At 33.8% G+C, this 13868-nt stretch overlaps 2 protein-coding genes across 2 annotated transcripts in view; both read right to left on the bottom strand.

Annotated features, from left to right (window-relative positions):
* The window catches only part of LOC148942719 (uncharacterized), a 54502-nt gene extending 53606 nt beyond the window's left edge, over nucleotides 1–896 (bottom strand). The window contains exon 1 of the mRNA XM_089102342.1: nucleotides 827–896. Within this exon, the coding sequence (XP_088958468.1) occupies nucleotides 827–896 (70 nt within the window). The remainder of the gene's footprint in view (nucleotides 1–826) is intronic.
* A 5419-nt stretch (nucleotides 897–6315) lies between these two features.
* LOC148942718 (uncharacterized) overlaps nucleotides 6316–13868 on the bottom strand; it is a 141245-nt gene continuing 133692 nt past the window's right edge. Inside the window, exons 11-13 of the mRNA XM_089102341.1 lie at nucleotides 13519–13671; nucleotides 8804–8964; nucleotides 6316–6612 (exon numbers count right to left, since the gene is read on the bottom strand). Coding sequence (XP_088958467.1) covers nucleotides 6379–6612; nucleotides 8804–8964; nucleotides 13519–13671 — 548 coding nt within the window. The 3' untranslated portion in view covers nucleotides 6316–6378. The remainder of the gene's footprint in view (nucleotides 6613–8803; nucleotides 8965–13518; nucleotides 13672–13868) is intronic.

The raw sequence follows: 13868 nt of genomic DNA, 5'->3' as shown, positions 1-13868 counted from the left end.
GATAATGCTAATTCTCAATAATGCATCTCAGCAGTATCCCAAGAACGACTGAGGGTATTATGTTCAAACGTTCGGGGCTACTTCTGCTCTTAAAATTTAACCAAATCTAAATAGCGTAAGTGTATCCAAGCTATCAAAGAAAGTAAACAGATTTTTTTGCGAATGGTATCTGAAAAAATACGAATGAAAGTGCATTGTCAGTTTAATATACATATACTGATGTTTAGTAATCAAAATGTTAATATTATTTGATTTAATAAAGTTATAAAAGTAAAAACATTTATATTTTTTCAGTAAAGTGCAAATTTTGTTCTGGCCTTGGGAAGGCATAGGGGTTTTGCGCCCAACTTATGTTAATTTCTACTCGTTTTGAGTTTGAATCGGTTAATTTTTGTAATTTCTGTTCATTTTGGGTTTAATTTATTTATAGATGCTGATTTGTGGTAGTTTAACGCTTGGTAGATTATTTGATTTTATTTTTGCTCATTTTTTCGTTTAATGGAGTTCTTTAATTTTCTTTGAAAAACTTATTTTGTGGAAAAAGTTTTTTTAATTAATCTAGATAAATAGAGACAAGTAAGGTTTTTGTTGTTTTTTCTTCTTTTTTTTTATCGGAAGTGTTATATCTTCTTGTAAGCAAGAAAGTTTTCCCCCAAAATTTTAAGTTCCACTATTTCCTCGCCCATTTTAATAATTTGTTTTATTGAATCAATATCATATGAAAGCTTAATTGGTACCAGTAAAGAATTAACTGATAACTTTTTTTTCCTACTTTGGTATTATTACTTCTTCACGGGAAAATTTCTCGAAACAGAACTAGACCTACCCAAAAGTTGAAGCTTCTTTTTTAGTTCTTGAACGGCCAAAATTGTGTCAGCTTTCCTTTGATATTCCATAATACTTCCTTGTTTGATAAAAAAAAAAAGTAACAAGGTTATACAGTCAACAAGGTTGCAAGTTGCCATGGTATTAGCGAGTGCCATCTATATCGAGTAGCTGGATTTATGTTGCCTAGGCAACGGAAAAGTTGTCATAGTCTTTGGTTGACTTACGAAAAAAATGATTTGAGAGCAAAATCTTGATTTTATTTCTTTACCATCGATTAAACGCTGTTATTGTGAACCTGCTGTAGTTGAATACAATAGTTGAAACCTTTACATAGTTCTTCCACAAAGAATTTTTCTTTAAAAAATAATGATTTGATCCCAAAGTACGCTACTTAAGATGTTTGATCAGGCTTTAAGCAGCTTAAAACCTTAAAGCTAAAAACTTGATTTTTTAATTTCTGACACCTCGTCGATGTTGTTATCTTGAAAACGCAAGACGTAAATCTCAGCCCGATATTAATCGAAACTCTAAAAACTTATATAATAAAAGATTTTTCTTTTTATTGTGATTCCAAATATTTCAAGGTTAGCTATCAAAAGCTACGAGCCGAAGAAAATTCACCTTATTTTTGAAAGAAAGAGGACAAACAACCTCAAGAAGGCAAGTAATATTGATGAGAATCACACCTCAGGAGTTAAAGATCTCTTTTAAAGATTAGTGCCAGGCTCCTAATTACAAAATATGGAATTTTTTCCATTATCTGCAACCGAACTACGATTTTGTCCCTAAAAAGAACGAAGTAGCCACTGATTGAAGATGACTACTTGGTTCTATACTTCTTCATGTAAACCACTTTTACGTTATTATTTTTTTCATTTTGAACAATTTACGATCCTTATTTTCAAATAATATTAGCAAAAACCTTTTAACGTCAAAAATTGCCAAAAAAAAATTTTTGTGAACAATTTATTATTCTTATTTTCAAATTTTATTACCAAAACTAAAAGAGAGATGAATCCTCTCCTGAGGTCCTGGCGACCTCATGAGGCTATTGATCGAAAATTCGGAGATATGTAATCGATTTATAACTTTCGCAAATTGATTTTCGAGATATTCATATCTAATCCCTCCTGACTTCCAGGAACATTTTCTGTCTACGTCTTTATTATTGGTATTTGGGGGTGATAGCAACCTTCCAATATGACGACTAAGTGATTATATTCACATGCCTGTTGAAACAGAGCTGAAAAAGAGAGGGTAGGCATTATGAGCCTTGCCAGAAAATTTGTAGGTGGAGAGTGCAAGTGCTACTAGGAGCTTTGTTTTTAGTGAGTGTATATGGTAATATTTCTCATTTCCTATTTGTATCCACTGTTTAGTATATTCTTGTTTCACTAGGACTTCGCCCCCTACTGGTATCCGTGGAGAACATTCCTATTAATCAGGATTGTTTGAAGAACTCACCTTTAACGCCGTGGAAATGATGACTAATGCAAATATTTTTTGAATTATCGAATACATATTCGAAGGGTGCAGTTTTTTTTTTGTTTTTTTTTTAATTCCAGCGACGAATATCATTTTCTTAGCATTATTTTACGAATATTAAACTTGACAGTAAGAAATTGGAGTTGAATGAGGGAGTAGTAGCCCGTTTTCACATGTTAATAAATTTGTTTTTTTGTGTTGCCTAAAATAGAAGCTCTCAAAGTTTTGGTTATTATTGAGCCTTCTACATTATCTATTTCTTTCATCATTTTATGTCTGCTCTGTAAAATTATTCGCAAATATAGCGAAATAGAGCGATGGCGTGTCATTTATCTCAAAAATTAATTCTTGTATCACATAGCCTGGGGTTCACACTACCATGATTTCTTTGATAATCATTGATTTTGACTTCAAGCGAAAATTCACGATTTTCTACGAGTAAATATTTTTGAAGACATAGCAAATATTTCATTTGTGGCTGCTTCTGACAGCGGCTAGAAATCCTAATATATCCTTTTCAAATCACAGAGATCATAGGCAGCGCAATAGCGCTGCCTAAGTGAAGAACGCTGTGGGCACAATGTATTATTATTATTTTTTTTTTTATAGACCAGGGCACTTCGTATCGAAGGAACTGTTGTAGAAACTTCAAAAAGGGCTCATTCGATTGAAAATTGAAAGGGCTAGTATAATCCCCCTCCCACGCCCATCGTTTCCCCAAACACATTCAATCAAAATTTGAGATAGCCATTTTGTGCAACATAGTTGAATAATCTAAAAGTTATGTCTTTTAGGACGACAACCCCTCCCACCCCTCCCTCGGGCCAACGGTTGTAATATGCCCTGGCGGCATTTAAAGTTTATATAGAAAGGGTGATCATATAAACTTAGAAGAGGTCTCATTGGATAGCTAATCAAAAGTTTGAGTGCCCTTTTTGAGATCCAGAGTGATCGGAGAGTGGATAACCACCCTCCACCAACACACACCCACACCTCGTATTTTTTTCCGAAATGCATCTGATCAAAATTTTGAGATGGCTATTTGTTGCCGTAGAAACTTCGAAAAGAGCTCGTTCGATTGAAAATTGACAGGACTAGTGCCCTTTTTAATAGTCAAAAGTGACTGGAGGGCAACTAACCCCACTCTCACGCCCACCATTTCCCCAAACACATCCAATAAAAATTTTGAGATAGATATTTAGTTCAACATAATTAAAAGGTCCGAAAATTGTCTGTGAGCATGACAACCTCCTCACAGCCTTCAGGGCAGGGGTTATAAGTTATGTCCTGGGGGCATATGAGGTATATCTAGAAGGGGTGATCATAAACACTCCGGAATAGGCTCCTTAAATTAGAAATAAGATGTTCTAGTGCCCTTTTAAAGATTCAGAGTGATCAGATGGTGGATACCCCCCCCCCACACGTCGTATTTTCCTGAAATGCATCTGATAGAAATTAAGAGATGGCCATTTGTTGTTGCAAAAACTTCGAAAAGAGCTCATTCAATTGAAAATTAAAAGGGTTAGTGCCCTTTTTAATAGTCGAAAGTGATTGGAGGTCAATTAACCCCCTCCCAAGCCCACCATTTTCCCAAACCCGTCCAGTCCAAACTTTTAGATAGTCATTCTGTTCAACATAATTGAAAGGTCCAGAAATTATGTCTTTGAGGATGACACCCCCAAGCCCTCAGGGCAAGGGCTGTAAGTTATGCCCTGGGGCGTATAAGGTATATATAGAAAGGGTGACTGTATAAACTTCGGAGGGGGCTCATTGGATTTGTAATCAGAAGTTCTAGTGCTCTTTTTAAGATTCAGAGTGATCAGAGGGTGGATACCCCCCAAACCTCATATTTTCCCGAAATGCATCTGATAGAAATTTTTAGGTGGCCATTTGTTGTCGAAAAAACTTCTAAAACAGCTCATTCGACTGGAAATTGAAAGAGGCAGGGTCCTTTTTAATAGTCGAAAGTGATTGGAGGGCATCTAATCCCCCTCCCGTGGCCACCATTTTCCCAAACACATCCAATCAAAATTTTCAGATAACCATTTTGTTCAACGTAATTGAAAGGTCTGGGAATTATGTCTTTGTGGATGACAACCCCCAAAGCCCTCAGGGCAAGGGTTGTAAGTTATGCCCTGGGGGCATATAAGATACATATAGAAAGGGTGATCGTATAACCTTTTGAGGGGGCATATTGGATAGGTAATCAGAAATTCTAGTGCTCTTTTTAAGATTCATATTGATCGGAGCGTGGATACCTTCCCCCCTTCCACACCTCGTATTTTCCCAAAATGTACGAAATGAAACTGAAAACAAAATACGTTTGAAATGTTTTTATCTTTCTTACTTTCGTAAATGAAAAATTATCAAAACCTTAACGAATAAATGTCAGTATATGTCAATTTAACTGCCAATCCACGGTCATTTGTTTGTTTTCTGTTTTTTTTTGTTTTTTTTTTTCAGTAAAACAAAAACTGTATTCTGGTCCTGAGAAGGCATAGGGGTTATCAGCCTTACTCATGTTAATTTTTGCTCGTTTTCAGTTTGACTCGGCCATTTATTGTAATTACAGCTCGTTTTGAGTTTCATTTCTTTATCGATGTTGATTTGTGGTAGTTTTACGCTCGGAAGATTATTTGACTTTATTTTTGCTCATTCTTGGCTTAATGGAGTTCTTTACTTTTCTTTGAAAAACTTGTCTTGTGTAAAAAATGTTTTAAATTAATTTGTATTTAAAACCTACAGTCAAAGAAGGCCAGAACCAGATCAAAATTAAGGGAAAACAGTTTTGACATAGCTAACATGTTTTTTCTACAATCTTCTAAGTCTAACAAATGGGGAACAAATGAAAGATAGTAGCTTGGAAGTGTAGTCTACCCCGTGTACACCAACTTCGAAGAGCAGCCTACACCATGGAAGATAGAAGCCTACACCATGTAAAGTTTTTATCCACTCCTGAAATTATTTTTTCAATAACTCAACTACTTTCAAAATAGTAAATATCATATATAATCTTAGAAATATTTTAAGATTATTTGATACTAAGTCTAGATAGGCATAGGTGGTATCCAGTGTGAGCCTATTTCTGTGTCATCTTACAGTCTCACCTCTTCATATACCTCTTCATTAGCTGTTTCGATTATATAGTCATTCTTGTCCTGTTTCCCAGTTTAAATGAATATTTTGTAATCATTGAAAATTTTTTAATACTTTTTGTTGATTTTTCAATATTCGTCTGTTCAATTTTCACCTCTGATAAGATCTCATGCATCTGGAATATGTTACTTATCGTTCAAGTCAAATTTGACCATGTTCAGCGTTTTTTCTTTTCTTTTTTTGTGTCGTCAAACTTACCAATAAGTTTTAGTGAAGATGCAATTCTCATCAAAAAGATCAAAAATTACATAAAATTCTGGTTGTGTGAGCCCTGGGTAAACTGATTGATACTCTTCTCACAGAATATTATAGATGGTCCTTTGGAGATTACTTAAACCGACAGACTGTACTACATGGTTATCAGCCGGTTTTTCATAATTTCAGCATAAGCAAAAATTATATTAGATTTCAGGAGCAGGGTGATCTACTGTTGTCGAGTATCAAGACAGCTCTTGCATCAAAATCCCTGTGATGTTACATGCTGAGAGGGTTTTGCCAGACGAATTTTAGGGAGTATTATGAAAATGGCAGTGGTGTCAGATTTAGAAAATACCTTTTGCTAAAATTTTTATTGAAAAATGCTTTTTATGGTATTTTCATTGACAAAGTTTAAAAATTTACAGATTCCCTCCCCCCCTTTCCTCGATTTTGAAAAAAGCATCCTACCTTCCCTCCCGCTCTAAATTTTCATGATTGAAACCATTGGAAACTGGAACGTTTTACAAAGGAAAAAGTAAACACAGCTAATAGGACAAGTGTCATAGTTTGATTGCATATATTACTTATAATTTAAAATTACTTTTTCGTAACAAAGCTTGTTAATGAAGATGGCGTTAAAATCGATGGTAAAAGACATAACATAAAAATATATTTACAACAGTTAAATTTGTACAAAGAATGACTTATAAATTACACAAGGAGATACTGAAAACTCAGAACGACTAAAGTGAGGAAGTAAACGGTAAAGGAGAGACGGTCAATAAGGCGTGCCACAAGAATCCAATTTCTCCCTCGCCTTTTTGTTGAAAAATTCGGAGGAGGCAGTGCATCGGTAAATGAGGCCATAGGTATTGTTTTCGAGGTTAGATCACTATCAGCATCAGAATTATGTTCGTCGTGAAGCCTGAGGCTACGTTCAGATTCCTAATGAAAGAAGAGAAAAGTTTTAATATCGGTTTTTTGTTAAAAACAAGGCTTTAGGAATAAGGAAAGCAGAAAAGTTTAACTCAATTTTCCAGTCATATTCGACATTTGTACTGCATATATACACAAAATCAATAGGAACATTAAAATTGAGAATCTGAGTGGCTTTAGGTGGCATTGACTCCGAGATTTCCCCTATATTTTATGAAAATACGTTTTGTCTATATTTTCGTTGAGAAATGTCTTTTATTAGTGCTTTTATTTAAGAAAACTACAAAATCCTCCCCTTTGATTTTTATAAATTCATTTCGCCCTCTCTCGATTTCTGTAAATTGACGCTACTCAAGTAGTAAGTGATTACGGAACGCTGGTATTTCAAGCACCTTTTTACTTAAAACTTCGGTTAAAACACTAAATTGAGATGCATTAAATATAATGATGTTGGTGATATATGTTAAAAAAAATGCATTTAATCACTGCCAAAATGAACTTCAATGTGATTACTTTTAAAACTAAAAAAATAGTTAGAGTCATCCCTCCAATAGTCCTTTGAGGCAATAAACCTTTATTTTGCCATTAAAAGGAAGACAATAGTAATAAAATCGTTAAGCATTCAACAGTAAGAGCCAACGTCTGGCATTTTGTCCATCAAAGATATCCGAGATCCTTCAAAAAATAAATTTAAATGAAAAAATTTTACGAAATGGAATATTTATGCCTGGCTAAGGCTATGATTTAAGCTAATGTTAAGGGTAAGCTTAAGGGTATAAATAAAGGGTATGAGCCTATAATATGTTCAGAGTTATTTGTTGTCTTGTAGAGTAAAATAGCTGAGTACTGCAAAATGGGCTGTTTGTATGAAAACGAATCAGTTTGACCCTTAGCTATGAAAAAAAGTGTTTAAGGCAGGAACAAATAGTATTTTTTAGCACAATTAATTTATACTAAACCGTGAAATTAATTTTGATAATTAATTAATTTAAATCAAATTAATTTAAATGATTTTTTCTCGTTAGGAAGAATAAGCTACCTCATACACTTTATGATTTTTTAGAGATTCATTATCAACTGAATACTTGCCTTTTAACGGTATTTTGTATCATCTCTGATGGGCAGTGTACCTTTTAAATTCTCAACTCACTTTCATTTGAGGTATGTGTGTTATGAAACTTCTGCAAAGTGAAAATTTTGGCTTTATATTTTTTTAAAAAGACATAAAAATGCATACGTTATCAATTGAATCGATACTTACCAGGGTAGGGTTAAAATATTCTCTAAGGAAGTCCGTTAGAGGCTTGAAATAAAGAAAAGAATAAAAAGTAGAAATATATCAAACCATAAAAAAGGACCACTTCTCGGGAGAGTTAATCATGCCGATTTTCATACTTAAATCTTTCTTCAAAAATACAATATAGTCAAAATTGTATGAGGTAAAGAACATATTTCGGAATACTTTGTTTTCTAAAGATTTTGAATAACTAATTTACGAAGATCATTATTTTTCAATAATTAAACTATGTAAAATGACGAACTATTTACTTTCAGAGGTTCTCGTAAAGGACCAAAAAAAAATATTAGCGTTCAAATTTATCTCCATCAATTAAATACATCCATGAACTACGAAATTTGTACTAACTAATTTACAAACATAATTTAAAGTAAACACTTCTTGTAAAATTGCAATACAAGAGTTCTTAAATAACTAAATGGGATATACAAGAGCCCTAAAAGGTCTAAGTAGGCACTTACAAATAAGATACTTCCCAAATCCACTTTAGACTATCATTACTTAAGTTTGTTTAACATAAAGATATATTCAGGATCTTATAAACATTAGAAAATGGCAGAACGTTGAAAATACAAAGATTTGCTAAGATTCAGGTTGTAGCTATGGGGTAGAGCGCAACTTGGAGCCGTAGAACCATTACAAAAGTTTAATCTTGCCAAAAAATTTTATAGCAAGGACTTTATTGACACTGACATAAGAATAAAGGTGCTCTTATTGAAGAATTTTCATAAGATATATGAAATACGAGTAGATAGAAAAAGAAGATCGAGTTTTACAGCTACATAGTACATGCAGTCCGCTGTGGAGAAAACTTTCGTTAGAAGGAATTTTTAGGCTGCACATGTCCAATAGCTTTTGCTAAACTAACTAGTATTGTCCATCGCACTATACATTCTAACTTACCAAAGAGCCCTTAGATAGAGTACAAACGTTGCTTTGAGTATGAGAGCCAGCGCAACCTGTACTGAAGTCATATGAGGTCGTCCGACGTGATAAACTACCAGTGATCAAGGTGATGACAATACCAACAGCTGAGAGACTTAAAGTTGCAACGTAGAAAACGACTGAAAGGGACACCAAACTTTTAGGTATAATTCCTAATTTGTATCAATTCCTTAAGATGTATAAACAACCCTTGGTTCAAACGCCTGTACCTTCAAGGAAAAAATTATCATTTTAAATTTTGTGTCAAATTACATTTACTTTTGTCACAGGCTCACGGTATAACAGTTCAGTGGTTACACTTAGAAACTTAGAGTGAGTGGTTGAAAAACTTATCAATCCCAAAAAATAAATATAGAAATATCAGAAAGCAGAAATTTGAGGAAAATATCTCTGTGGGTAACCCATTTTTTCATCAGATGGCACAGCCTTTTGTTCTGATACGACAAGACTTTGTAATACTACATTGAGCAATTTGAATGTGATTTTTTTGGAAAGGGGGATACATCTTATGCCACTATTATCTTTTCAAGAGTTTATATTTCAGAGGGAAGTAAAGAGTCGAGTTGAAACTTATAACAAGCAAAAATTATTGCTTTGCAATTTATGCAGTATTGGCGAAACTAGCCCAAATAAGATGACTCTTGATATTCCCCTAAATTTGTGATATTCTGAAAAAATAGCGCGTTACTGGAAACTCAAAACCCCCGCAAATAAAATTATTTTCTCTTATGAGCAGAAAAGTTCTTAAATAGGCTTCATAAAATAAAAGATTAATGTGTAATGTTCTCAGTAGTGTTTCAACGGCCAAGATATTGACAACTTTTGATATTCCAGCAAGCACAATTTTCAGTAAATTGCTAGTTTTCTAAATTCTACAAGTATAGAGAAATACCACGAGTCAGTTTATTGGAGTGAATTTTGCATATATATATTGCAAAAACTGCGAACCAATATTTTTTTTCGTTTTAAATTTTAATTTTGCTCTACTTCCATCGGCAGAACTTAGATTTTTTTAAATTAACTTTTATTCGTTTCTAGGTTGTATTTTTTAAATATACATGAGAACCCTTACAAAAAGATATTTGTTTAAACAATAATGATGTAACTGGAAAAGCTATATGAGTTTCTTTTAGGATATGGCATTTGAACTTTTACTTTCCAGCTCTCTCAATTTTTCCCATAGAAACATTGGGAGTTTTGTCAAATAAAGAGCCGATGTGGTGTACTATTATCAGTATCTTTGAGAAATTAAGATATTAAATTCAATTACTTAGCGTACGAAGATCACCGTAAAGGTTTAAGAAAATTGAAGAACATAAAAAGAAATTTAGAAAATAGTTTCAGAAATGAGTCTTATTATTAATGCATTTTTTCTGCCGCAATGCTGCAAAAGATTTTAAGCTTCTCATAGGAAAGTATGAGCGAATTTATTGGGCAGCTAAACTCTATAAAAAAAAAGGTTTGTCCTAAAATAAATCCACTATAAACTAAGAAGATGGTAAGACAATAAAAAAGCTTACTTTCGTTATAATTTCTCAATGGACTTCAACATTTTATTTGACAGATCATTGAGATCATATTAATATGAAAAATACAATGTTAAAAAAAATTTCCAAATTCAATAAGAGCTATTTCCCTCCCCCTGTCCTTCAATGACGGGCCTAAGCATGGTGTCGAGACGCGTGACTAATTCATGCTTACCTATTTTGACACCTACGATATTCCAGTGCCCCGTTGGCGCTGGAGAAAAAAGATAAACACATTGAAGTTTCAAGTTTTTTTCAAAATTCCTGAAAATTTATTTTAGTGAATTAAATTTAAGTGTTAGAATAAACATAAAAAGTACTTATCATCATACTTGAATCAGCTTTGAATTCTTGTGAAAACAATTTTTCACTAGGCAGTATTTTTTCAAAGCTCGTTTTATTTTCACTTGCTGAGGGGACAGGGAAGGGGAATGCTGAAGAGGGGGATTTTAAGCACTCAATTTAGGGCTTACGCCTTAACAAGGATATTTCCATATTTCATTTCTTGCTCGAGATTGTGGAATAAAAGCTCTAGCAAGCAGCAATGGATGAGTGAAAACTACCCGTTTTGGGAGGGGAACAGCTCTCCGATCTACAGTGATCATAATGAGTCCACACACAAAAAAGTGCAAGTGGGACTGTTGTGAGGTGGACTGAAATGATTCCATCTACAATACGACTTATAACCACTTCCTTCTGCGATTTTCCGAGCTTGAATGTACCCTTTTTCAGGGATTTTGTGTTCATTGGCTTGTTTTTCGCTTGTTTCCTTGAAATTATTTTATTTTGAACTCCTCTTTTTATTTTATAATGTACGTAATAACTAATAAATAAAAATAACTTATGTAGTAGGGGGGAGGTGAGATTTTTTTGGGAATCCCTTTACTTGTGCAGTTACCATAAAGGTTTGTCAGATCTCTGCCAATATTGGTAGAAGCCATAAATCAGGTTCCTATTTGTACTTTTAGAGTGTTTAGACCAAGTCCGACCTCTGAGGGGAGAGATGTCTTTAAATCCTTTTCACCTACAAGAAGGGATTGATGCAAGGATAAATTTCCTATCGAAGATATGACTGGTCCTGTATCAAAATATCAACACAAATTGACAACCAATAAGAAATCATTTTTCCAAAAAGGATTCAATATTATTTTTAATTATGAGAAAAAACTGGACCATAAAAAAGAAATGTCGTTTTCTCTGAAAGGCGAAGTTTGTACTCGACACGGATATTTCTTTACTAAAAGTCTAACTTATTATTATGGTTCATTTTAACTTTTAATTATATTCTAAGTATCCTTCAGTCGTTGAACACTATTATTAAATTGACTACTGTAACGGTAATTGACGGTTTCAACCGGAAACATACATAGTGTTTTTATGCCTATTATCCCGTGAAAATTCTCTACCAGCTTGTTTATCATAAAGACTAAATTACACGTTTTGCTAACTTCTGCCCTACATTGGACTGCTATTGCACACAATTTTGTAAAAGGACAAAAATGGGGTATTCATTGTGCGTAATTGAGGGGAAAATCACGATCTATCATAAATAGCGTAGGTTTAATTTAATGGAACAAAATTAGAAACATAACTAAATTCTAAAGATACTATGTGCTATACACATACATTATGTTTTTAAGTATTGACAGGCCCGTCAATTGCGTGAGGGGGTATATCACTGCTACCCCCACTGAACCCCCCCCCCCTCCAATTTTGAAAACCATCTTTATAGTATTTTCACTAAAAATGTCTTTGTATATTCTTGGTATATTCATCGGAGAGAAGAAATTGCTCCCCCCCCCAAATAAAAAAAACAAAACTAATTTTCCCCGCTATCCCTTACATGTTCCCCTAATTTTTCATGATATAAAAACCTATAAATTTACAATAATTATATATTATTGAAATTATAAATTTATAAATTTACAATGATATTTTTGTTGGGAAATTGTGTGATCAAAGCCGGGTAAAGTTCCTCTTAGGGATATCACCTAGTAGTTTTCAGTTTTAAGTCTACTGTTTGCTATCACCAAGAAAATGCAATGAAGAAAACAAATAACACATACCACACATTCAATTTTCCTGGAAATAACCACCTTTCTTGTTTCTTTTTTATTTACTTATCAACAAAACAAACAAAATATTCACACTCTTAACCACTCTTCTGGACCGGCCAAAAACCTAACTCTAGCTTGTCTCCAGGGGCGGTCAAGTATTTGTTAAGAAAAAACACGCATGCTCTCACCCAAAATAACGACATCACTTTCCAATTATCCTCACTGATGAGCCAAATACCTAATAGTAGAGTCGCACATCTACATCATAAGCCATCAAATGTCAATTCTTCATACCCCCTCTCAAATACTTCTCAAAAATTGACGTTAATATAAATCATCAAAAAATAATAATCAATCGACACAAAAAAAAAAAAAAAAATCATTTGAAAAAACTAAAAGCTATATTTATTTTGTATCCTTGGTATATAAAGCGGAAACTTCAGAGCCACGAGCACTCTCGCAATTTTATTGTGAAAATGGGCTACAGTGCTTCCCTCTTGGTGAAAGATGTAGGTGATTTTTTTTTCGTAAGACCAGATCCAAGACCTTGGGAGTGGGGCAGATAGAGTTTGAATGACATTTCTTTTGTGCCCAACAAATTTGTATGAACGTAAGTGAATATGGCATGTAGAGAAATCGCAGTTTGACTGAGCTGGAGCAACCACCCCTCGGATCATGCCCAGTTCTTATGTAATTGCGTATTTAAAGTTTACTTTAAAATGTAGTTCCTACTGGAAGTATTTTTTGTGGTAAATATTAGTTTTCTGAGAAAAAAAAAACTCGAAACACCAACAAGAGACTCTGGTCTGAAAAAAAACAATATTTCCCGGGATCATAACCACGGTGATTAATTAATAACTACCTACACTACCTTGCCTAAAGAAGCAGGGGCGTAGCTCCAGTATTTTTATTGAGGGGCAAACAAGTTTCACATCCAGAGAGTCAAGGGGCATAGCTTTTTTCAATTTATTGGGGGGGGGGGGCAACAGCCCCCCTTGCCACTCCCAAACGACGCCACTGTATAGAAGACTGACTAGGATGTGTTCTTTGGTGTCTTCTTCAATAAGAGTTATACAAAAAGAAAACTTACCAACAAGAGGAATGTGATTCCCTGATGCTGGTAAAACATATCTAAAGTAAAGCAGCATCATTGTGTTTATTATAACACCAACACAACCAACATGTATCCTCTCAGGAGAGCCGGGTGTCATCCAAAATGTTATCAGCACCAATAATGATATCACTGAAATAAATTATCAAGCTTGGTTAGGTTCTGAAGGGAAACTGCATAATAAATACATATCCGATTTTGACTAAAATGACCTCAAATATAATTCATTTTCTGCTTGTATCAACCTCAAACTGAGTGGCAGGAAAATAAAAGAAAAACATATTGATACCTGATGTTTTGTTATATTGGAGAGGATGAAGTAATTCACC

Source organism: Artemia sp. Qi Xiang Cuo, chromosome 16 (assembly GCF_049724085.1).
Source record: "Artemia sp. Qi Xiang Cuo chromosome 16, ASM4972408v1, whole genome shotgun sequence".
In the NCBI taxonomy this organism is placed as follows: domain Eukaryota; kingdom Metazoa; phylum Arthropoda; class Branchiopoda; order Anostraca; family Artemiidae; genus Artemia; species Artemia sp. Qi Xiang Cuo.
Note: the sequence above shows the minus strand (reverse complement) of the source record. Positions and strands in the feature narration are given on the sequence as shown.